Source organism: Phaenicophaeus curvirostris, chromosome 3 (genome assembly GCF_032191515.1).
Source record: "Phaenicophaeus curvirostris isolate KB17595 chromosome 3, BPBGC_Pcur_1.0, whole genome shotgun sequence".
Taxonomy (NCBI): domain Eukaryota; kingdom Metazoa; phylum Chordata; class Aves; order Cuculiformes; family Cuculidae; genus Phaenicophaeus; species Phaenicophaeus curvirostris.
The window spans coordinates 77,429,527-77,452,381 of NC_091394.1; the positions used below are offsets into that span (position 1 = coordinate 77,429,527).

Here is a 22,855-nt window from a genome sequence, read left to right on the forward strand (position 1 = left end):
CCTCTTGTCCTGTCCCCCGTCACTTGGGAGAAGAGGCCAGCACCCTCCTCTCTACAACCTCCTTTCAGATAGTTATAGAAAGCAATGAGGTCTCCCCTCAGCCTTCTCTTCTCCAGGCTGAACAACCCCAGCTCTCTCAGCTGCTCCTCATGAGGCCTGTTCTCCAGCCCCTTCACCAGCTTTGTTGCTCTTCTCTGGACTCGCTCCAGAGCCTCAACATCCTTCTTGTGGTGAGGGGCCCAGAACTGAACACAGTATTCGAGGAGCGGTCTCACCAGTGCCGAGTACAGAGGGAGAATAACCTCCCTGGACCTGCTGGTCACGCCGTTTCTGATACAAGCCAAGATGCCATTGGCCTTCTTGGCCACCTGGGCACACTGCTGGCTCATATTCAGTCGGCTGTCAACCAACACCCCCAGGTCCCTCTCCTCCAGGCAGCTTTCTAGACAGACTTCTCCTAGTCTGTAGCACTGCATAGGGTTGTTGTGCCCCAAGTGCAGGACCCGGCATTTGGCCTTGTTAAACCTCATCCCATTGGACTCAGCCCAGCGGTCCAGCCTGTTCAGATCCCTTTGCAGAGCCTCCCTGCCCTCCAGCAGATCCACACTTCCACCCAGCTTAGTGTCGTCTGCAAACTTGCTAAGGGAGCACTCGATGCCTTCATCCAGGTCAGTGATAAAGACATTGAACAGGGCTGGACCCAGCACTGAGCCCTGGGGAACCCCGCTTGTCACTGGCCTCCAGCTGGATTTCACACCATTTCCCACCACTCTCTGGGCCCGGCCATCCAACCAGTTTTCCACCCAGGAGAGTGGGCGCCTGTCCAGGCCAGAGGCTGACAGTTTCTGAAGCAGAATGCTGTGAGAAACTGTGTCAAAGGCTTTACTGAAGTCCGGGAAGACCACATCCACAGCCTTTCCCTCATCCAGCAGCCGAGTCACTTTGTCATAGAAGGCGATCAGGTTAGTTTGGCAAGACCTGCCTTTTGTGAACCCGTGTTGACTGGGCCTGATCACCCGGTTCTCTTGCATGTGCTTCATGATAGCACTCAAGATCACCTGTTCCATGTAGAAATGTAAAAGTTATTTCAAGCTGAAAATAGTTAGAGATACCAAGTGGTAAAACTCGCCTTGAAATTTTCTCCTTCAACTCTATGCAGTTGTAAATGTAATAAAAGAGAGACCTGAGAGACCTGGGGGTGTTGGTTGACAGCCGACTAAACATGGGCCAGCAGTGTGCCCAGGTGGCCAAGAAGGCCAATGGCATCTTGGCTTGTATCAGAAACGGCGTGACCAGCAGGTCCAGGGAGGTTATTCTCCCTCTGTACTCGGCACTGGTGAGACCGCTCCTCGAATCCTGTGTTCAGTTCTGGGCCCCTCACCACAAGAAGGATGTTGAGGCTCTGGAGCGAGTCCAGAGAAGAGCAACGAAGCTGGTGAGGGGGCTGGAGAACAGGTCTTATGAGGAACGGCTGAGAGAGCTGGGGTTGTTCAGCCTGGAGAAGAGGAGGCTGAGGGGAGACCTCATTGCTCTCTACAACTACGTGAAAGGAGGTTGTAGAGAGGAGGGTGCTGGCCTCTTCTCCCAAGTGACGGGGGACAGGACAAGAGGGAATGGCCTCAAGCTCTGCCAGGGGAGATTTAGGCTGGACATTAGGAAAAAATTCTTCACAGAAAGGGTCATTGGGCACTGGAACAGGCTGCCCAGGGAGGTGGTTGAGTCCCCTTCCCTGGAGGTGTTTAAGGCACGGGTGGCCGAGGTGCAGAGGGGCATGGTTTAGTGTTTGATAGGAATGGTTGGACTTGATGATCTGGTGGGTCTTTTCCAACCTGGTTATTCTATGATTCTATGATTCTATGAAAAGTACATTAAGACTGTCTTGCTCTTACTGACTATATAACAAATTTATTGTGTGTTTGTGTATATATATTATAGAAAAGTATATTGTCTCCCCACAAGCATTATAGATCAGGATTCCTGGAGGTGAAATCCATTTTCAGATATAGAATACATTTAGGTCAGCTAAATGAATAATTAATGAACAAATCTAGCTTGATCTTGAAAAATCAGTAAAATCAAACCTTGGATTAGAAACACTGCTCCACATTATCAAACCGTGTAATTTCAGCTATTTTTCCTTGTTAGTGGTAAATGGCTTTTTGTGGGAGGCCAGCAGTACTGTAGCCCTGGCTTTCCCTGGGGTGCTGTAGCTGAGGGATTCCACTGTGCTGGTTTGCTCTGAGATGCTGCTGAGAGCTGCTGGGTCAGGCTGCACTGCGCAAAATACTGTCCAGTGTGCAAAGTGCATGTTTAACTTGGGGCAAAAAGGAAATTTACATCTATACGTTGGCCTTGCATCCCAAACTCCGTGTTGTGATAAGTTTTATTGCAATGGTTATATTTTATTACATGTTTTTTTAAAATGATCCGTTCATGCAGTGTACAATACTTCTCATCTAGGCTTTCCCTGCAGACAGCATAGAAAGAGGCAGTATGAATCCGATTGCAAAAAGTGCGTGGAATGGTTTGCCAGGTGCACTCACTCTTCTACATCTTCACCTCCGCTATTAACAGTACAGGGAGACTAAACAACTAACTTTACCTCGGTCCCCATCTGTAGCTGTTGGATGAGGCGTGTGCTGCTGTTTGTGGCCTTTCAGCCCCAAACGCTCACACGCTTGTGATGGGGGAGCAGGAAGAGCTTTCCCACCCTGTTGCAGCCTCACTCAACACTTAGCCTGTCCCCTTTTTTTTTTCTCTACTATGCAAATCCCAGGATGTGCTTCTCCCCTGCGGTGCTCTGACTGCTTCTCTAGCCACGGGCTGGTGTGTAGGGACAGCAGTGTGTATGTGGGGAGAGCATAAGCTAAAAGGTCAAAACGTACCAAAAGAGAAACTTGTGCTGAATTACTGTTTAAAGTAGGAGTACCATTATTCTTACTGGTTTTCCTATTCATTCAGTGAGAATGGCTAGGTTTGGCTGCAGTAGATTTGCTCTGATACCTGCTCAATATTTAAGCACATTATGAATGCGTATTTAGAAATTGTTTCAAAATGCTTATTGAGTGACTTAGTTCTGTTATACTGAAGGAGTGCTGAGTTTTTATTGATCCCAGTGGTAGTGGACACTTCAACGTCTTGCTATGTTCTTCGAATACAATTTTGACAATTATAAATGTACCTTTCTCATTTCTTTCATATTCTTATTTAGCTGCAAGTAATTAATTGGTCCTTTATAGTATAGACAAAATTTTTGAGGATAGGTAAGTAAATGGAATGTTTTTGACAATGTCAACCTCTAGCCTTCATATAAAATGCGGGTAATATGGGACACTCGTTATTGTAATACCCCTTAGAAGTTACATTTCTCAGAGTATTTCACTTAACTGTTCTACTGGTCATGGATCCTTGGCTTTTGATCTTCAAGAAATATTCCTCGCTAATATGCAATACCTTTGCACTTAACTAGTGTCTGACTGGGTATTTGTTGTGGCACAGTTGTGCGTAAGGTAAAATTAAAAACTGTTTTCAAAATTGCCTGACTTGACGCTTCTGGAAGCTAAACAGCTTTTAATTGCCAACTGGTGATCACAAAAGAAATCCTGGAGATTGAATGTAATGATCCATCAGTGAATTAGAGAGACATCAGCAAAAACACGTTTCAGGCAAAAGACAAGCCAAGAAGCAACGACAAGGCTTACAGAGTAGAGTACAAACAGGCTTGTTTGTTCAGGAAGACAGAGTACAAATCCCTGCTTAGGCAGTGCAAAAAGATTCCATTCTTTCAGCATTCTACCTTTGTAGATATTTTTTTTTCTATAGATGTATGTTCATGTTTAAAGAGTGACTGTAGGTCTCCTTTCATCTGGTAAATTGTGTGTTTTGCTCAAACACAATCACCGATTCAAAATAGATAGCATAGCAATCTAAATTTTTGTCACCATTTCATTGTAGGCCTTAAGAACAGCTGAGCACATACAGTTTTAAAAGCAAAACAAAAGGAAAATGAGGTCTCTAGGAAAACTACAATTTCTCTTGAGAATCTGCTTAACTTTGAGATTGGGTATATTTTCCAGATTGTTTTAGAATATATTCCTGTACAGGCAAGGAGTTTAATAATCTGGATGGCTTTTTTCAGCTACATTCCTGTAGCAGTTAGATTATGAAAAATTAAAAGCTTGACAGAAATGAATTATCTCTGTTGATTTTAGTGTAAAGGCCATGTAGGGTCCACTCCAGTTTTTGGGGATTTTAACTTTTAAATGATTGATCATTTCTTCTGAGGGGTTCTTAAACAGACAGTTCTGCTTTTGTTAGTATTTTGATTGTACTGAACTATATTTAATTGTTGTTTTTATTTTTCAGAAGTATCGCAGTGTGTCAGTGGGGGCTGAAGAATATATTTACGAACAAACAAGGTATGGCATAGGCTTTGAAATGTGTTGACTGGCATCACGTAGGAATGTATCAGGGAGAGGCTGCTTGTGTCCGCTTCCCACCTTCCCTTTCATCACTCAGGGTTACCTGCAGGGCTCCCTTGATGCTGCCCAGCATCACTCCTGTTCTAATGTGCATATTTGCTTTAATATCTGACCAGTTTATGTCTTCATCTGTTATCTTCCTTCAGCATTGTTTTAAGTTAGCAAATCCCCTGAAGCCCCACAGAGATATGTGAGATGAAAACTGTTGAGAGAGGTTCCCCAGGTAACAGGGCACAGCTTTGGCAGCCAGTTCATGGAAAATCTTCCCTACCTTTCAGGATGGCAGGATGCACAAGCCAGGTGTCCAGGATGGTTGAACTGGTTACACCAGTCTTCTGGAATTCCCATCTTCATTTTTGCCTTCTGTTTTTTCTAGTTACTATTTCTGTTTTTCTAGGTTACTTATCTAGTTGCTTCTAGTAGATTTTCTGTCTTTTTACACTGCTTGTTGTGGTACTTCATGTTTACCTATAAAATAATATGAATTAAGTATCTATTACAAGCCATGTAAAAAAACCCCTAGGAATTCAAAAATGTCTTTTAAAAAAAGTTTCAAAACCAGAAGTTTGGAAGCAATAGTATCCTGCATAAGTACAGATATATACACACGTAGAACGGGCAAACCCTTCAGAGTCACTTTAACTAATAAAGGTTGTGATCAGTGAAGTTTAGATTTTTCGTTTCATGCTTGTGAATAATTTTGTTTATACCCAAGAGATTACTCTCACTTTAGAAACAGGAACATGCCTACATATTCTTCCTGGCGTACGCATGTGACTGCTTCTGTAGTGGAGGTTCCTTACAGCTTGATCTTTTTTCCTGAGGAATACTAAACAATCATTAACTGCAGTGAGCTCAGAACTGAGTCACTTTGTAGGCAGTATATAGGAAGCAGATACTTAGCAAAGACTGCTCACTTAACTACACTGAATATTTATAAAATTGAATCCTGAAGCATTGGTATTTTTAACAATTCTCAGACATGAAGTCTTTCATGCAATGGCCCAGGTCCACATTAGAACAAAACCTCCACATGTGCGTTAAGAGAAACAAAATATGTCTTTCCTGGCAGTTACGTGGAAGTGTTCAGAAATGAAAAAAAGATGGGTGGATGGGGTACTGAGGGGCATGGTTTAGTGATTGATAGAAATGGTTGGACTCGATGATCCAGTGGGTCTTTTCCAACCTAGTGATTCTATGATTCCATGAAAACTTCATAGTGGAAATAAAAAGTGGTCAATATGAAAGTAATTTGAAGCCTGACAGAAAACCCCTTAAAGACTACACAGTGCTTTAGTTAATACTCATTATTATAATCATTTGAGTGGCTGCAATAAGTTTTAAGGGTAATAGTAGTCCTCCTGCTGTAGGGTGCACTTCGATTGCCAGCTGGGAACATGAAGAAAATTCCCACGTGGTATCACACAGAGACTGCAAAATGGGCCAGGTGCAGCGTGTCTGGGATTTACATTTTTTGCCATCTTTCTGAAATATGCGGTATGCCAGGAAGCATAAGACCAGACCATGGCAGACTGTAGGCAGCTCTGTTAAGACACCGTGTGTCTGATTTTGGTTCATTCTGAGCCCTTCTCAGCACACATCCTCATTAGGCTTTCTGTCTGGTGGGAGGTATTGAGATGCATCTCCAAGGGCGCTCAACATGTTTTGTTGAGCATTTTTAATCCCACATATCTTGCAGCACGCAACCTGCAGTCCCTTCATGTGACTCTAAATCGAGAATTGCCCCTGCTGCTAACGGGCAGTCAATCCATAGAACAAGTGTATCCAGCAGGATGGATGCTGAGTCCACAGCACCATTCACGTCAGCAGTAACTGCATTGCTTGGAAGTGCTGGTACTGCCATCAGCGGGTTGGACAGGCGTAAGTTAGGGTTTGCTTTTTACCTTAGTTTTGCTTTGATTTGTCATTTAAGCAACTAGAAAAATGACTGGATTTCCATTTATAAACTAAGAAACACTTAGGTACTGTCTTCATTTGATTGAACGATTAATACTAAATGAAATAATTGATACTAAGCTGTCTGAAACTTCTTCCTTTGGATGGAAAGACAGTGTATCAGGTTATTTTTATTCTTCCACCTTCTCTTCAAATAGGGATTTAAATGTTGTTAGTATTTGTACATTTTAGTGAATTTTTTTTTAATTATCCAGTGGAAAAAGGATGTTTTTGTCCCTTTTTTTAAATTTTCACATTGCTGTAGCAGTGTTATGATGATCCAGTTTATTTGCTTGGCCTAGAAAGTTAAGGATACACTGTTGTTTTGGACAAACATGCTTGTCCTTCTGGTTCTGCTCCAGTGATTCTTAAATACTTTGCTGAATTAGGACCTTTGTGAAAATATTTCCTTCATTTCTCCAATTTGTGAGAATATCCTGCAAGTGCCTCCTTTCGTTAAGCTTCCTCTGGTGACCAAATGCAGTTTGAAGAGAAGATTTTTTTCTGCAAATTTAACATTATTTTTCATTTAAGAGAACGTGAGGAGCTGCAGGCATCATTTAATCCAATAGAAATTAGATTATTGTTCAAGACCATTATTAGAAGAGGTGGCTGGAAGAGGCTCTGAGAATTGTGTTCAGCTAACAGTTCACCAGTTAATGGAGCTTTAACTTTTCATGATTTGTGAAATGCTTCTAAAGGTGGAAAGAAGGATCTTTTTAAAAAAACCTGACTTCCAACACAAGAGCAAGCTCTCTTTTTTCTCTGATTTTTTTGTCTTTTTTCTGAGGGAAGTTCCTTGATTATAGATGCAACTAGATGTAGGTACTTTGTTTTGTCTGATTAATTTTGAAAGGAAGGCTGTAGAAACCTTTATTTTATTGCAAGTTGTCTTTAAACAATTGCACCTACTATCCCTTCTGGTTGTGAACTGAAGGTAGCAGTTGGACTTTCCATTCTCCGTGTCCATCTTTTGGAACAAACTACATTCTGGTTATTTTTTGTTTGTTGGTTTGGTGGGTTGTTTGTTTGGGGTTTGTTTGTTTGTTTGTTTAAATTATTATTATTTTTTTAAAATTTCTCTTTCTGTGACGCTTCTAAGTTTCAGTGGCTGTGGTAGCTCATTTCCTACAAGTCATACTGAATTCTCTTCTGGTATTTGATGCTCTCACTGTGGGGTACATAGTCTTGTACTTCATGATGGTTCTGTTCAGAGAAAGTAAAGATGTAATGTTTGATTGAAGAGGCAGTCCAGATAGTTTTGTACTTGCCTGCCAGATTTAATGATCTCGAAGAAATAAGATAGCATTTTAAAATACCTGTGTGAATTTTATTATTGTCTTCTTATGCTTTGCTTATACAATGCATGGTATATGTAATAAAAGGCAACAAGAGGAAAAGGAGGTGATATGGATTTCACTGCTGTTTCTCTCCTTGTCTTTTCAGCAGCACTTTTCAGTACACGCTAGAAGCTACCAAATCTCTGCGTCAAAAGCAAGGGGAGGGGCCCATGACCTACTTGAACAAAGGACAGTTCTACGCCATCACTCTAAGCGAGACGGGTGACAACAAATGTTTCCGGCATCCCATCAGCAAAGTCAGGGTACAGTCCAATTTCTTTCCTAGGTGGGAATGGAGCTCTACAGATAATGTAGTTGTGTTTGCTTGACTTTTAATGACTTTTTTTTCTTGTGTGAGGGGACAGAAGAAACTTACTCTTATGCCTGATATAAGGGTGGGAGAGTAATAATCATGGTGGTCTCAAATACCTTGAGGTCCATTTTTTTCAAAGTGTAATCTAATGAGTTAATTATATACATATCTTCCTTAGTTTGTGGTTTGGCATAATGGTAATAGCACAGATATTGTGCTTGATATTGGTGAACTTACCATTGCTATGATGGAAGAAAAGTCAGAGAAGTGCTACGTCTGCTATGTAAAAGTAACGCTTCACTCATTCATGCACTTCAACAGCTGCTTTCCCGAGCATTTCAGATGAGATGTGAAGAGTTGAAGCCATCCTTTGTGAAACAAATTTTAAATCATCTACACGGTTTAAGTGTGAGCTTTCACTTGATATTCATACAGAAATATCACAAAATGGATGCATGCTAGATTCTGCAGGTAGAACTGGAGCTTGGGTGTTCAGCAACATCTGCCTGGTGAACAGGCCTCCTGATTTCCCTGGTAATGTTTTTGAGTAAGCAAATCCTAACCCAGTAACCTTGGAATGAACAATGAGCCTCAGAATTTCTACCCTGCAAATTTGACCCTGACGCTGGAAGGGCTGCACATATTCGAGGCTGCAAAAGTATTTCCATCCAAATAAATGAGGTACTACAAAAATGATGTGACTTTAGTCAAAGGAACCAATGAAAGTAAACGTGAGCAGTGAAGCAGACAAAAACCATTAATGTTTCTATCATACGTGAAGTTTAGAGAGACTCTTCCTAAAGAAAGGCAACGATTTGTAAAGCTGAATAGCAGTTAATTTTTAGCCTGGTTTTCTGAGGACATGAGGCTGTTGATGGGGTTTTGTTGTTATCTGAAGCTGATGTAAGACTTCTCTGCTGCTGAAAGTCTCTCTCCCTGCCAGCCACCTGTTCCTTCCTCCTTTGTGGTGGAAACTTTAGCACTTCTGCAGCTGAGACAGGAGTCAGGAGCTCACCAGTTCTCTTAAGTTTCATTCACTGCACAGCCACGTGAGTTTTGAAGCTGTGGATGCAGAAGGGTGGAAATTGTAAAAAGAGAGATGAGAACATTTCTTTTGGAGGATGAACAGTTTATAGAAGATGTGAAACCACATGCAACTTTCATGATCATGTTTTGTTTGCAAAGCTCCTAGCCAAGTGGCAATACCATCCAAATTTGACAGAGAAGCAAGAGGTATTAAACCTCTGCAAGTTCCATATAAGTGGTTCATAGAGGAAAAAGATTAATGCTAATGCTGTCCTTGATGGTGAAGCTCCAGTCTGCACTGCCAGTTCTGACTACAGCGTCAGCTGGCTGGCCAGCTGTCACATACCTGGTGGCCAGCCAGTGTGCACAGGCATAGCTCAGGACTCACCCACAGCAGATACTGCCTTGTGCCCACGCAATAGCCAGACATGGAAGATGCAGTGATAGCATTTGGCTTTTATAGGTGGAATGGAGATCACAGAGCATGTGAAGGGTTATGATGGTGATTGTGTGGAGGGACATAGATCATGAATCAGTCATGACCCATCTCTTCGACTTATGAAACAGCTTGATGATATTTTTTATAATCTTGGTGACTCAGGGTTAAAGGAAGAATAAGAACAAAAGAAGATATTTAAAAGTGATTTTTTTTCCTCTGCGATTTCTTTTCACTTCAGTTTACCTAGTATGAGCATTCTTTCATTGTTTAATGCTTTTTGTTTTCTTTGCTTACAGCAGGGCTTATTTAAAGAGCCCTTATTACTCATGTGAAGTTTTGAATACAGTTTCAAAGTTCCCTTTGAATCACAGTTTAACAAAGGGAATTCAGAACCTGAACTGAAAAGCTCAGCAAATCTCAGTAAATAGATACACTGAGTGTGTCATTAAATACAAATGTCTTGCTCCCCCAGACAAAGGTATATGGACTGTGCATAGTAAAACTAAAGATGGCCTTTAGCCAGTGAGCCTAAGCTCTGCAACAACACATCTTTAACAGTGTAATGTCATCTTCCAGAGTGACAAGGAATCTCAACTCCAGCATTTGGACTGGACTTGGATCAGAATTGGAACTGGGGATCCTCTAACTTTGAAATGACCACTTTTTACTTAAGGCAACCTAGACGTCTTAAGTCTAAGAATAAGACTAAATTTTATTTGGACTATCAAGAACAAAATCATAGGCCCTGTATTATTTTAAAACTACATTTCCTCTTAAGTGTATTGCAATATTAGACTGGAAGGAAAACTAGCAGTCTTCTACAACCAAGGTACTGCGGGAGAGGGTAACTGGATGAGCATTAAGACGCATATAGTAGATTCTATTTTTTGTGTTTCTTATTAACTAATGCAACTTCTACTGTTGATTTTCTTAGAGCGTGGTCATGGTTGTTTTCAGTGAGGATAAAAATAGAGACGAGCAGCTGAAATACTGGAAATATTGGCATTCTCGGCAGCACACAGCTAAACAGAGGGTCCTTGACATTGGTGAGTCTGAGTATCTCCAGATGTTACAAGGAAGATTGCAGAATATGGAAAGCTCTGGTACCTTGTACAGGAATGTGGTGGGATATATTGGCAATGGCTGCAAGGCTTGTACCACGTTTTTTAGAAATTACTTGTCCCTACTTGGACTGGGCTATGGGGTCTATGAAGCAGGATGGAAACTGTGCAGAAGGAATGGTCCTCAGTAGTCACAAAGAAGAGCTGCTCCTTGCACACCTACCTAATGGTGTTCCACCTTCTGCTTCTGGGAAGTCAAGGTCTGTTCCTCCTCAGGAGTGGCAAAATGTTTGTTTCCTTTAGTTTTTCAAAGGCTAATCGACTCTTTGAGCCAGTAACAGTAGCAGCCCATGTAACCGTTACGTTTAATAATCTGATGTTTTAAGTGCAGCCTGGAAGTGAAGATGCCATCATTGTGGTGACTGGAAAGGAGCACACAGGACTCCTGCACTCCCAGTTTTTGAGTCATGTCAGTCCCAGAGAGAAGGGAGGGAGACCCCGGTTGAGGTGTGCTGTCTGGAGAGACCTGTTTACCGTTCATCCCATCGAAAGTATTTATAAGCCCATTTCAGCCACTACTGTCCTATCCGCGTGCTTGGGAGATTGTATCAGAGGAAGAATACGTACTTGCTGCCAAGAAGCCTGAAGTTGAAATCTGTGGGAGTGTCTAGACATCAAGCACTTCTTCCCTCCCACATGCAGTTTACACATGCAGCCATCTGCAGTGGATTCCCGTCAAAGGAGTCCCTGATACCAAAGCAGACAAAGTCTATCTTGTTTTGACCGCCTGAGGGAACCAAACTATTGAATGGCAGGAGTGAGAGGGGGCAGAGAGGAGGGGGAAATGAAGCAGTGTTAATTGGAGAGAGCACTGCAAGACTTCAGGGGTGATCAGACTCTTCCAGTGCTGGGAATCGATCCCTAAACAGTCCTACTCATGCAATGCCTTTTGACTTTCAAATGCTGCAGCCTCCACTGAGGCTGGCATTACTTAAAATCCAGTGGTTTTGGTCAAAGCATCTCTTCCTGAATCTCCTTTCCGCCTATTGTCTTATCATCGTAGTTCTGGCTGAACTGTTTCTCCAACTTCTTTACTCTTTTTTTCCTTGTCCTTCGGGATAGTTAAGGTAGTAAAACCTCCACCACAGGTCCTGACTCCTATCAGGACACATTAAAAGAGCAAGTATGCCACGTCACAGCTGTTTCTGAAGGCTGCCTGCTTTTTTGTGCTAGTCCCTATAAGCTTGTAGTGCTAATGCTCATACCTTGGAAAGTATGTGCAGAGGAGTTTGTTCCACTGCAGTGCCAACACCCTCCAACTCAACTGCACTCATGGTTTACTGGCACATTTCAGCCCCCTTACCCCAACGAGTCAGCTTATGATGCATATTCTGTAAAACAGTGCTCTGCCAAACAAGTGCTGTGCTTGAGCTTTCATCTGTGTTAAAGTGAATGTCTTTTATGTTTCCATTAGTTTGAGATTAAATAGGTCTGTGCTGACTTTTAAGGCACTCTGGCACGTATTCTCTATTTGGACTGCAAACATGAGCAAAGCGTGGTCTAGTAAGACTGATATAGCACTCCCTGTCAGATGTAAGAACTGTAAGAGCACAGTTCACCTCAGCATTTTCAGAAGAAAGACCCAGATGCTGCTCAGTAGTGTTTTCTTGAGAACAGCTAAAATACGGCCTTAGCTCTCAACAAGTACAGTGTTTCTGAAGTAAATTTTGTTTTCTTTGGGTCTTACATTGTGGCTATTGGGCTTTTTAGGGCAGAATGGCTTCCAACTATATTTCCCATATGAACTTCAAGCTGCATTTAGCAAAATCTTCCAGTTTTATCATCAGATGATCTAACTGAGCAACTTCATCCAAATTTGAAGTTGGCCGTGCTTTGAACAGGAACAGGGTAGGGGTTTAACCGGATACCTTCCAGGGGTCCCTTCCAAGTTAAAATTATTGTGAGGCCCTATGAAGTTTACCCTTCACATTAAAAATACAGATCCATGAAGGGCTCTGGTAAACGAATACTGAATTAGTATCCAGGCCCTGCATAGTTAACTGGCAATTAGATGTCTATGAGGGAGATTAGCAAAAATGGCAGGAAACAGGCAGTGAGGGAAAGCTTGCTAGCAACAGGAGTGTGTATCAGTTTTGTTCTGTCTTCAAGGGATGGTCTGACAATGCACTGGTAGCCCCAGTTCTCTTTTATTTTGGATTTCACTCCAACTATCAACAGTATATGAAGATTTAATCATGTATTAGGCTTCTTTAAAACCATCCGTGAATAGCCATAAATCTGTGTAACCTGCTCCATAGAAGTTTATAATTACATTATTTTAACTTAATGTTTGTAGCATATGTTTAACATCTGTGAATCCTTTAAAACCGTTTATGAATGCACTTTTAATCTAAAATGTGCCATACTCCTTAGGAGGCAGAGAATCTGTGATATTCTAGTTCTGGGATTCAGCTATTCAGCCCTCAGACAGGGGTGACAACTCAGCTTGTGCCAGGTGACATGGTTTTGTCTGTCTGCTTTCTGGCCTGCAGTTATATTCTGGAGATCAGAGGCAACAGAGTGACTTCTTCCTTCAATGCAGATGTGCAGGGGTCACTTCTTTAATTTGTTTTGTGTGCTGGCTGGTGCATCTCCTGGGAGGAAGGGTGGGTGAATGGATTAGATGCATGAAGATGTGTTGGTATTAATAGGGCTATGCATGTACTTACTTGTAAGAAAGTCCTTAGTGCTTACAAGGGCTTGACACTTATTAAGGAAGAAGGAAAAATGTTTTCCAGAATTTAGGCTATGTGCTGGTATGGACTTTTCTAAAGAAGGAGGGAGGCATTTTCACTTTTTACCAGAGGTGAGGGGAAAGGAAAAAAAGCTGATATTCCAGCAATACTGTGCTGTGACATTGGTTCACTAGTTTTTTCTTTTAAAATGATGTCAAATAAATAATACAATACTAGGTTGCAGCAGATATTGATTATTTAGAATCAGTAACATAATTTGACAAATACTGGAACAGGTTCAAATATGGACATAAAAGGTGGATCTGGAAGCTTCACATTGGGGTTATTTGTGCTCCAGAGTCCTGCCAGGATTTTTTTTGCAAGATAGTTTGTATTATTTATGTGCACAATATAAAAATTGTTACAATGGTATGTAATGCATGCAAACAATTAGTGTTTAATGTTGAAATTTGCCATTGTTGAATATGCCATTTACCCAACAAGAAAGGACATAATTCCTATAGAGCTGTTTTCTTGCATATGGAAGAACACAGATTTTCTATTTCTGGTAACTCGCAGCAGCAGAAGAGGAAAAATTGCAGTCACTCTTAGAGCCTTCAGATATCCCTGGGTGTGAATGCTTCTTAATCTACTGAGAATGCTTCTTTAATTATCTGTAAATAGAGATGGATGGTATGCACCTCTGCTTTTAAATAGCATCTCCCACAGACACCCCATGAGACTTGTATATGGCAGTTAAGGAAGCAGAGACATCCATTGGGAGATGGGAAGGTTTGGTTCAGTGCAACGTTCTGACAGCCTTTTAGGAGAAAACATGTGTCTTCACAAGACATCTTGTTCATGTTTTTCCAAAATGCACCTACACAGCACGCCCATATGCAGCAGTCAGTTGTATGAGGCACTTTCTGGTGAATCATAGGTTTAAGGGGTGGGTGCGTGTCTATGCACATGCATATTAAACTACTTTGCATGTCTTCTAATTCCTCTCATTTGCATTCCTACACTGAATTTAGATACCGTAGCCAATTACTTCAGTTAGAAAGGAGATCTGTGTTCTTGATGGGAATGAAAAGCCTGCATGCCCTCTCAAACACCGTGTTCACTTGCAGCATCACCACATATCTTGTGCTGTTCCTGTGGTCAGAACAGTAGATTTTTACTGTATCCAAAATCATTCATGTATCCCAGGCACGGTTTCATTTGCCCAGTGAAATGGCAGCATCTCTGCATTTCAGATGAGAGAGAAGTATACTGATCACACGTCTCAAATTCTCCTTGCAGCACTGGTTTTCTTATAAATTACTTTAAAACAGTTATTACCTAGAAATTATTTTTTTAGAGACCAACAGTTTATTTTCAGAAGGGCAAAGGAAATGAATATTGAAACAATTTGGATGCCTATTTATAGAATAAAAACCCCATCCTCTTTCTATAACTGACTACAAAGCTATGAATCAGCATGATTTCTGAAGTGCAGGTTTGAGCAAGGGATCAAGACTGCTGCCTGAGGTAATTTCAGCCCTCTGGCACCGAGTCCAATTACAGCCATTACAGCCCTGGAGGAATTCTACTGAAATGTATATCTCCCAGAGAGAATTCATGCATTTGTGTGAAGGATCTGGAAGTTCCTTTAATCAAGCAGATATTGCTGCCTTACAAACCTAGTCTTTTTCCTAATCTGTCATCAAAAGAAGAGAGTGTGTTAATCTGACTGGCAAAGGGAGAGAAAAAGGGGGCTTCTTACACTTTTTGATTATAAGTAAGACCTGAAAATTGTCTGTCTTCTTTGGTTTTCCAGCCTTACTGTATTTTTTGCAGGGGTTGGGTCGTCTCTGAAATTTGGACTTTCTCTGTGTTGCTTTGCATTCCTTCTGAAATGCTGGTTTACTGATAATATTAACAGCCCTTTAAAAAGGAGTTAGATGAGAGTGCAGATTTTGTAGCCAGATAATTTAAAAACACTTAGTATTTGCTATGTTAGTATCATACACACTTTGGAGAAAGGGTCTGTGGAGTTTCGGTTCTTTCCTTTGTGTTTTTTTTGTCGGTTGGGTTTTTTTGTTGTTTTTCTAAACAGCAGCACAGCATACAGTGTGGTGATTCTTGGGAAAGCTGAAATGGCTGGGCAGGGAGTGGACATGACTGGTTATTACCCCCAGTGATAGCTCTTAACTGTTTAGAAGGCTTCTTTAGGATTTACCGTAATGTCTTTTATTTATGTCAAATTTGAACAGTCCCCTTAAATGTTTCAATGGCTTTTAGTTAATTTTCCTGTTTTGGTCATTCCTTGGCCCAGCTAATGAATGCAGCCACTCATTCTCACTACTGTCACACTGAATACATTTTGAGAGGAAGCAATATTTTGCCAGAACATTAGCTAGTGATGTAGCGTGCATAAGACTCAAGCTTCAGTATATTAGCTCTTTGCAACTAAGCTTAGTAATATTTCAACATAAACTATACAAAAGGGTAGTTTTTGATACACTAGACAACTCAGCTGAAAAAGCAAAGGTCTGTGAATTGTGAAAGAGAAAGTTCAAACATTTTTCACAAGTCTTCTGTCTGTTATTTCTTACAGCTGATTACAAGGAGAGTTTTAATACCATTGGGAACATTGAAGAAATCGCTTTCAATGCTGTTTCCTTTACTTGGGATGTCAATGAGGAGGCAAAGGTGAGGCAAAGCCATGCTGATGGTATCACTTTATAAGTACTATCCATCCTCAGTCACTGTTCCACTTCTCTCGTTTTTAATGATTAATAGGAAAGGTAGGTGGAGGTGAGAGAGCTCAGTCTCTGCAAAGCCAGGCAGACTGCAATCTTTCATCGACCTCAGGGATCCTGGCTATCTGTAAAAGACAAGACAGTATGTAACGGCTGTTGGGATGATACTGTGTTCACACCTGTATTACTGACAAATAGAGATATATTTCTGAGGAAAACCTGCAGGACTCTCACAGCGTAGTTTCTACTCGTGGCCTCTCAGTGATCTTCAGTTTAAAATATAGCCTGAGAAACAGTAAAAGTTTTTCTCCTATTTTCAAAGTCAGTGTAGGACACAAGGTGAAATGTTTTCTTTCTGTGAATTTTCCACTTCCTTTCTATGCTATTAACATCCCCAATAGTCAACATTCTGTAAGTTAGACCATGCCTTCCCTTGTGTTTGTTATTTTTTATAGTGTTAGACAGACTGTCCTTGCTTTTGGGAATGAATGTATTTTTGAGGATGGTTTCTGAGGCCTGGTTTTTTTGTTCTTTATTTTTTTTTTTTGAATGGTCAAGTACCCTCAGGGGTTTTGCATCCGGGGGTGTGACTGCTACAATGGACCTATGAACCAGGACAGCAGACCGTCTCAATGAGTTTCTTATAGATGAGGTTATCCAAAGGGTGTTGGAGTATTTCAGCTGCAGGGATTAGTGTAGGAGAAATGGAAAGTTGTCGGTAATTATAAGAAGAAGTTGGCCCCCAGAAAGCAAACAACAAGGGAAACAGGTTGTGTAAAATGAGAGAGAGTAATGTGAGACTCTGGAGATGAAGAAATAATAACACTTTTGACCTTTGCAAACTCCTTGATACTGTACTCCTGTTCAATACAAAATGTCCAGTGTTCATGTTATGCTAAGGATCTTTCAAATAGATTGACATCTTCATGCGTGATCCCCCACCACGTTTCCAACAGAGCATTAGAGAGATTGCATTGAGTGAGTCCCATGAGAATTGCATCAAGTACGAAGTGCTAGCATTAACACTTACTGTCCTAACTTGCTGACTGAGGTTGCTGAGGTTTCTAGTAACAGATTTTCATCTCTGGTGCAAATTTTGAAAGAACAGAGCACTAAAGAAAAGACTGATTTCTGAAAACCACCTAGCTCTTTTAAAAGCTGGCTGTGGTAAACAGAGTTGTGCTTGGCCCAGTTGCTAATAGTGCTGTATTTACTCATGTGATGATTACATTCTCACCGCCCCAGACATTCCCCTATTATGTGATTCCACTTCAGAATACAGCGGTATGTTGTTCTTTGCAGTCACAATAACTGACTGTTTTGTGTGATCATTGTGCAAGCAAATACATCAAATATAGGTTTGGGATCTCCAACACGGTGGACCTGCCCAAGGACCTTTGCAGAAGCACTGCCAGGGTTAGAGCATGGCTGTCTCATCCCACTGGAAACTACCCTCCCCAGTGCCAAGGCTGGCAGTTCTTTAATATATTTGCATTCACAGGTGCAAGCCAGGCTTAGCAAGACACCATGTTGATCCAGGAGCAGGAAAGTCATGTCCACTAATGGCAGGTGTTACCCTTGGCTGTTTTGTTCTAATCACACACCATTCATATTGCTCCTGCCAGAACATCAAGAACAAAGCTCTTGCAATGATCACTTCAAATATAAAATAGTACAATTTTAAAATAACAACTCTCTTATTATTGCTGGATTAAAAAAAAAAGTCAGGAGTGAAATTTAAGAAAGCCACTTGTATTTCTATGGGAAATAGTCATTAAAATGCAAATTGGCTTATGCATGTTTATTTGGGGGATAGTTGTCAAATATCAGATCTTTTAGGAGCTTGAACTACAAATTGTATTGGGCTATCAGGCATAAATCGGGTTGTAAGTGAAATCTTATCACCATGCACTACAGAATTTCCCTCCCTGCATACATGTACAGGTACCCACATGCTTGCTCTTGTTGGAGAGTCTAATAGAATAACGAGTTGCTCTGGGTCTGGGGATTCCCATAGGATGCCCCTGCGGTGTTTGAAAGCTGTGGCACATCACTGAAGGCTGTCTTTTCTCTAGCAATTACCTCATCCAAGAGAGATGGAGAATTTCAAGGCCTAATTACAGACTCTCCTTTCTTAAGCTTTTTGAATGATGATCTTTAAACTGGCTCCATTGTTTCTGCTCAGTGTTGTTTTCCCTTTCAACCACAATTTCAAGATTAATACTAACCTCACAAGCACAAAGACCTTTCTCTTCTGAGTCAGACAAAAGCGGCACAGAGCAGTTCTTTCTAGGGCCTCTGAGATGAGATGTGATGAAGCGCTCTACTGGCCTGGGAAGAAAGAAAGAAAACAGTCTGGTTGTTGGAAGCGCACAGGGGAGCAATCTTGAAAATTCAAACAGAAGAAGCAGAAATCACCTAACTAAATATCCTTGTCTCTCCTGAGAGAATAAATCCTGTATCTAGGAAGACTTATCTGGAGCACTGGGTTCTCACTTTCCTACTCCAGCTGGAGGGCAGCTGATTTAAAGCCAGATTTCTCCTCCCACATGCAAGGAGAGCAGTACCCTCCTCCTGGAAGCCCTTCAGGGTGAGGGTATAACAGCATGAGCATGGGTGTGACAGCCAGAATCTGCCTTTTAACAGTGAGTCTGCTAAAGGTTTCTGAGGCAGCGTCTCAGTTGGATCTTATGTGAAGAAACAGGCATTTAGAAAGCACAGGCAGTGGCCTCTTGTTATTGCTTCAGTGATGTGAAGGGAACTAGGATGTTTGGTCCAGCTCCTTGTGCTTGATCCCTTGTCTTCCAAGTGCTGCTTGGCAGAACAAGTAAATGGAAAGGGGGATCTTGTACAGCATGTGTTAAGCTGTAGAATAATCTCACTATTGCTTTCCATTGACTAAGGGAGCAGCACCAGAATTAGAAACACCACTCCGCTAGTGGTTCCTCTGCTCTATCTGGTTGACAACAGCAGTCCCGTTACCTTCTGGTACAGTAGGATTTGGCCCGGCACATCCTTACGTTTTTCTAAAAGGGCATTCTTTTCTACTGGGGCTGTTGTCTAGAGGTCACTGTGGGGCTTGTGATCCAGAGCAGGATACGGGGAAATGAGAGGGTCTACAGCCATGTCTAACTCTTCCCTATGCTGCCTTGAGACAAAAATACCCTGCAATAAGAAAGCAGAGGTAGGAAGTGAAGGATAATTTTGTACAGTCCATCTTGGTTTCACTCATGTGTTTAGTTCTAGATATAAATGCACAACATTTATAGGCAAGGTGATTTGTTAGCTCCCTTCAGTTGAACCTGAATGTCATGTTTGGTATTTTTAAAGGTGTTCTATAAAAAAGGGCAAGGAAACAAACAACAATTAGCAAGAACTGGATGACTATTTAACCATCTTTTTATAGTGTGCTAGAAAGTAGGTAATTTGCCTTGCTGTTGCCCTGTAGAAGATTTTGCTGCAGCATCTGGCTGGTTGACAAAGTTCTAGTGATGGCTTTTCAACAGAGAGCTCAGCTTCATTTTTGATAGATACACATCTTCGTGCTTGCAGTCTGGTTGCTGACAGAAGGTAGTTTGCGAGAAAGTTAATTAGGAACCAGACCTCTCCTGGTCAAAGGAGACCATCTTTGTCATAGATTGTACCAACTCTTTGAGATGTGCCTTCTCTCTGATTAATACTTGCTAATTTAAAATGGTTAGGGTGATATTACTCTAAAACAATATATGAATTGCTTATTTTTATGGAAAATATTTTTAACCTTAAATTCAAAGGTGTGACTTCAGTGAACAGTTGCTAAAGAAAAAAGTCATCCTAAAGCAGACAAAAAGATACTTCTCGGTGATATAAAGAAATTACTGATTTCTGCGAAGTGCTGCAACTTGGACATGCAGTAAACAGACGTGTTGATGGATACGTTATTCAGGCAGGTGCTGGCACATGCTTTTTTGTGTGTACAGTAGTTGTGTGCTGTGCAGTTGTGTATACTTGCATGCAATCATTGTCCTGCTATATTTAACTGAAATGTAGATCTTTAATCCAAAGCATGCTGAAGCCTTTGGGAACCTTTCCAGTTATTTAATGAGTTTTGGCATAGCCCACACAGTAATAAGCTGTGTTTTCAATGAGTGACTGATTTGCAGGATTAAGTTCTTAGACATTGTGGGCCAAAGTGAGCTATGATTCCAGTGGGCACAATTGTAATGCAATCTGGTAGAACAGTGCAGTCTATCAGTGATTTCTATTGTGACAATCCATTGCTGTCAATACTTAGAACAAGCTTTTAGTAGTATAAAATTTTGTTAATTATTAATTTCCTTCCTAACTTAGATCAAATTTCATTTAATTATGGAAGAAGTTAATATTTTTCTCTTCTCTCAAAGTGTAAAGGTAGGAGGAAAATACTTTATTTGGGGGAATTAGTAACAGAAATTATGTAGGATTAGACTTGGCAACTGATTTAATAACCCATGTCTGTGTGTGCATGTATGATTTTTTAATGTATATATGTCATGCATGTACATGCACATATATTAAAGAAGAGTTAACCTTGAAATTTCAGTATATACAAATGGTTCAGTAAATACGCGTTTGGGATTCAAGGCAAATGGCATTTTTATGTAGTTGCCAGGGTGTGGTGTGGCTTGAGGAAGCTTCAAAAGAGTAGTGTAAACATTTACTGGAGACATTTGTATTGAAATAAAACAAAGGTCTTTGTATGGGATTTATAAGGTAACGGCTGACAGGAGAAACTATAAAACCACACTTTCTGTGTATAAGAGGGATGATGGGATTGATGTTAGTCATTTAAGAGACAAGTCATTTAACTCTTTGTTGTTGCAGTCTGGAGGGATGAATCCCTTTAAAACAGAATTTTGAACAGACCCATCACCCAGGAGTAGATTCTGAGTATCTCCAGTATTCAGTACAGAAATGGTTTTAAGTTTCTGATTTTTTGCTGTAACACTCTTCCGTCCCTCCTGCCCTTGGCTTTTTCTGAGACGATGGGAGCCAGAAATGTAAATAGTAATAAAAGGCTTATGTTAGAGGTTTCGTAACTGTAGACCTTTAAAGTGTCTAAGCTGAGAGACCGCAGCAGGAGTCATGTTGGCTGGATTAAATGATAAAAGGGGAAATGCATTTCTGGGCTTTGTTTTCTCTTAAGGCAGGTTGTGCATTTGTGTCTTTTACATCACTAATTATGCTGCAGTGTTTAACAAACAGTCAGTAATTCATATAATAATAGCTACACTGTGAAGGGGCACCTTCCCCGAAAGAGAAAGCGCTTATTTCTAGACTTGCTCTATACCGAACAGAAGAATTGTCTTTATCTTAGGCCACTTTTGGAACTTTCTCAGGCACCAAATATTTCTCCAAATGAGTTTTTCATTGCCAATGGCATGCCTGAGCTGGAGACTAGATGGGTGGAACTCTATCATTAATTGCTCTAAGATATGCTGACATTAAAAAAAAAAAAAATCACTGTAACAACATCTCAAACTTGTTTCTGATAGCAAAATATTCCTAAAATCTAGTTTGCACAGGAAAAAAAAAAGTTTGTAAAAGAATTCAAGTACTGTCATAGTTAAATCCATTAAAATAGTTTTAAGTCAAGTGTAGACAGGGCCCTGGTGGGGGGGAAGCAGAGATTTCTACTCTTGCTACTGTCATTCTACTTAACTCTACGTTTTCTAACCATGTAACTCTATCATGCAAGGGACCAGCAATGGGACCTTAAGGAGGTTCTTAAACCAGAGTGTCTTCTAAGAAAGGCAGAATAGGACTTCATCTTTTTGTGCCTCTCCATGGAATTAATTGTTTTGCTCCTTGTCCCTTTAAGCATGGGAGTTTACTGCATTATGGACAGGAGCTACAAAGGAGGAAGAGAAGGAGGTTATAAAGGGCAAAAGAGGCTGTGCCTTGACTAGTGGATGAAATCAGAGGAGACAGCGTTCCTTGACCATTGCCTTGAGAAGGTGAAGTTTTCTGGACAGGGCAGGGGCAGGGAGAAGGGGACTGTCCAGAAGGTTCCCCGGTCCTGTTTGCTGCAGCAGCCTGCTGCACCATGGTGTTAAAACTGGTGCAAATCATCAGTCATGCCAAGAAAAAACTTAAAATCAGCTTAAGTAACACATCTTAATGTCCACTTCCCCTTTCCTCTGCACACCCCCATGTTTTCTATATCCAAAGTCAGTGTTGCATTTTGCCAGAAAGCTAACAGAGGATTGTGTGGAGGCAGAAAATTTTCCCAGTAATTAATGGTCTGTGTTAACTCGAATCCATCTGGCTATCTGTGAGGTGGAAATGATATGACAGAAAGTGTAGTACACTTCGTTTGCATGAATGTAGAGTCATTGCTCCTCGGAGAGATCCTGATGTATTGCAGTGTCAGAACAAGGATATTGAATCTTATGGCATCAATCTATTATTCATGCTGAATAATCTGTTATTGCTGTATGGGGACTCCTGAAACGATAAAGTCTGTCTTCCCTAGCTGTTCCTCCTCTGCTCTCAGTTTCTGGAGGCAGCAGAAGAGATGACACACAGTGTACGTAGTTGATTAAGGTTGGACAAGGTCTTTTTACTTCTTAGTTGAGTGTGCAGCAAAGGTGCAGATGCACAAACTGCTGGGTAAATGGAAAGCCTGCACATCACCTAATGTTTTAATGTACAGTTTAGAAAATCCCTGTGCGGTTGTATGGGCTAAAATATAGCAAGGCCAGATTGTATTTTATGCCAGACTTCATTCCACTGTTCTGTG

The 22,855-nt window shown here is 41.1% G+C and overlaps 1 protein-coding gene across 3 annotated transcripts in view; it reads left to right on the forward strand.

Annotated features, from left to right (window-relative positions):
* GRHL2 (grainyhead like transcription factor 2) overlaps window positions 1-22,855 on the forward strand; it is a 67,680-nt gene that overhangs the window by 18,907 nt on the left and 25,918 nt on the right. For 2 of the 3 annotated variants that reach the window (XM_069854430.1, XM_069854432.1), the window contains exons 5-8: window positions 4,366-4,418; window positions 7,884-8,040; window positions 10,490-10,601; window positions 15,951-16,045. In XM_069854430.1, coding sequence (XP_069710531.1) covers window positions 4,366-4,418; window positions 7,884-8,040; window positions 10,490-10,601; window positions 15,951-16,045 — 417 coding nt within the window. The remainder of the gene's footprint in view (window positions 1-4,365; window positions 4,419-7,883; window positions 8,041-10,489; window positions 10,602-15,950; window positions 16,046-22,855) is intronic. The other variant, XM_069854431.1, reaches the window with a different exon arrangement.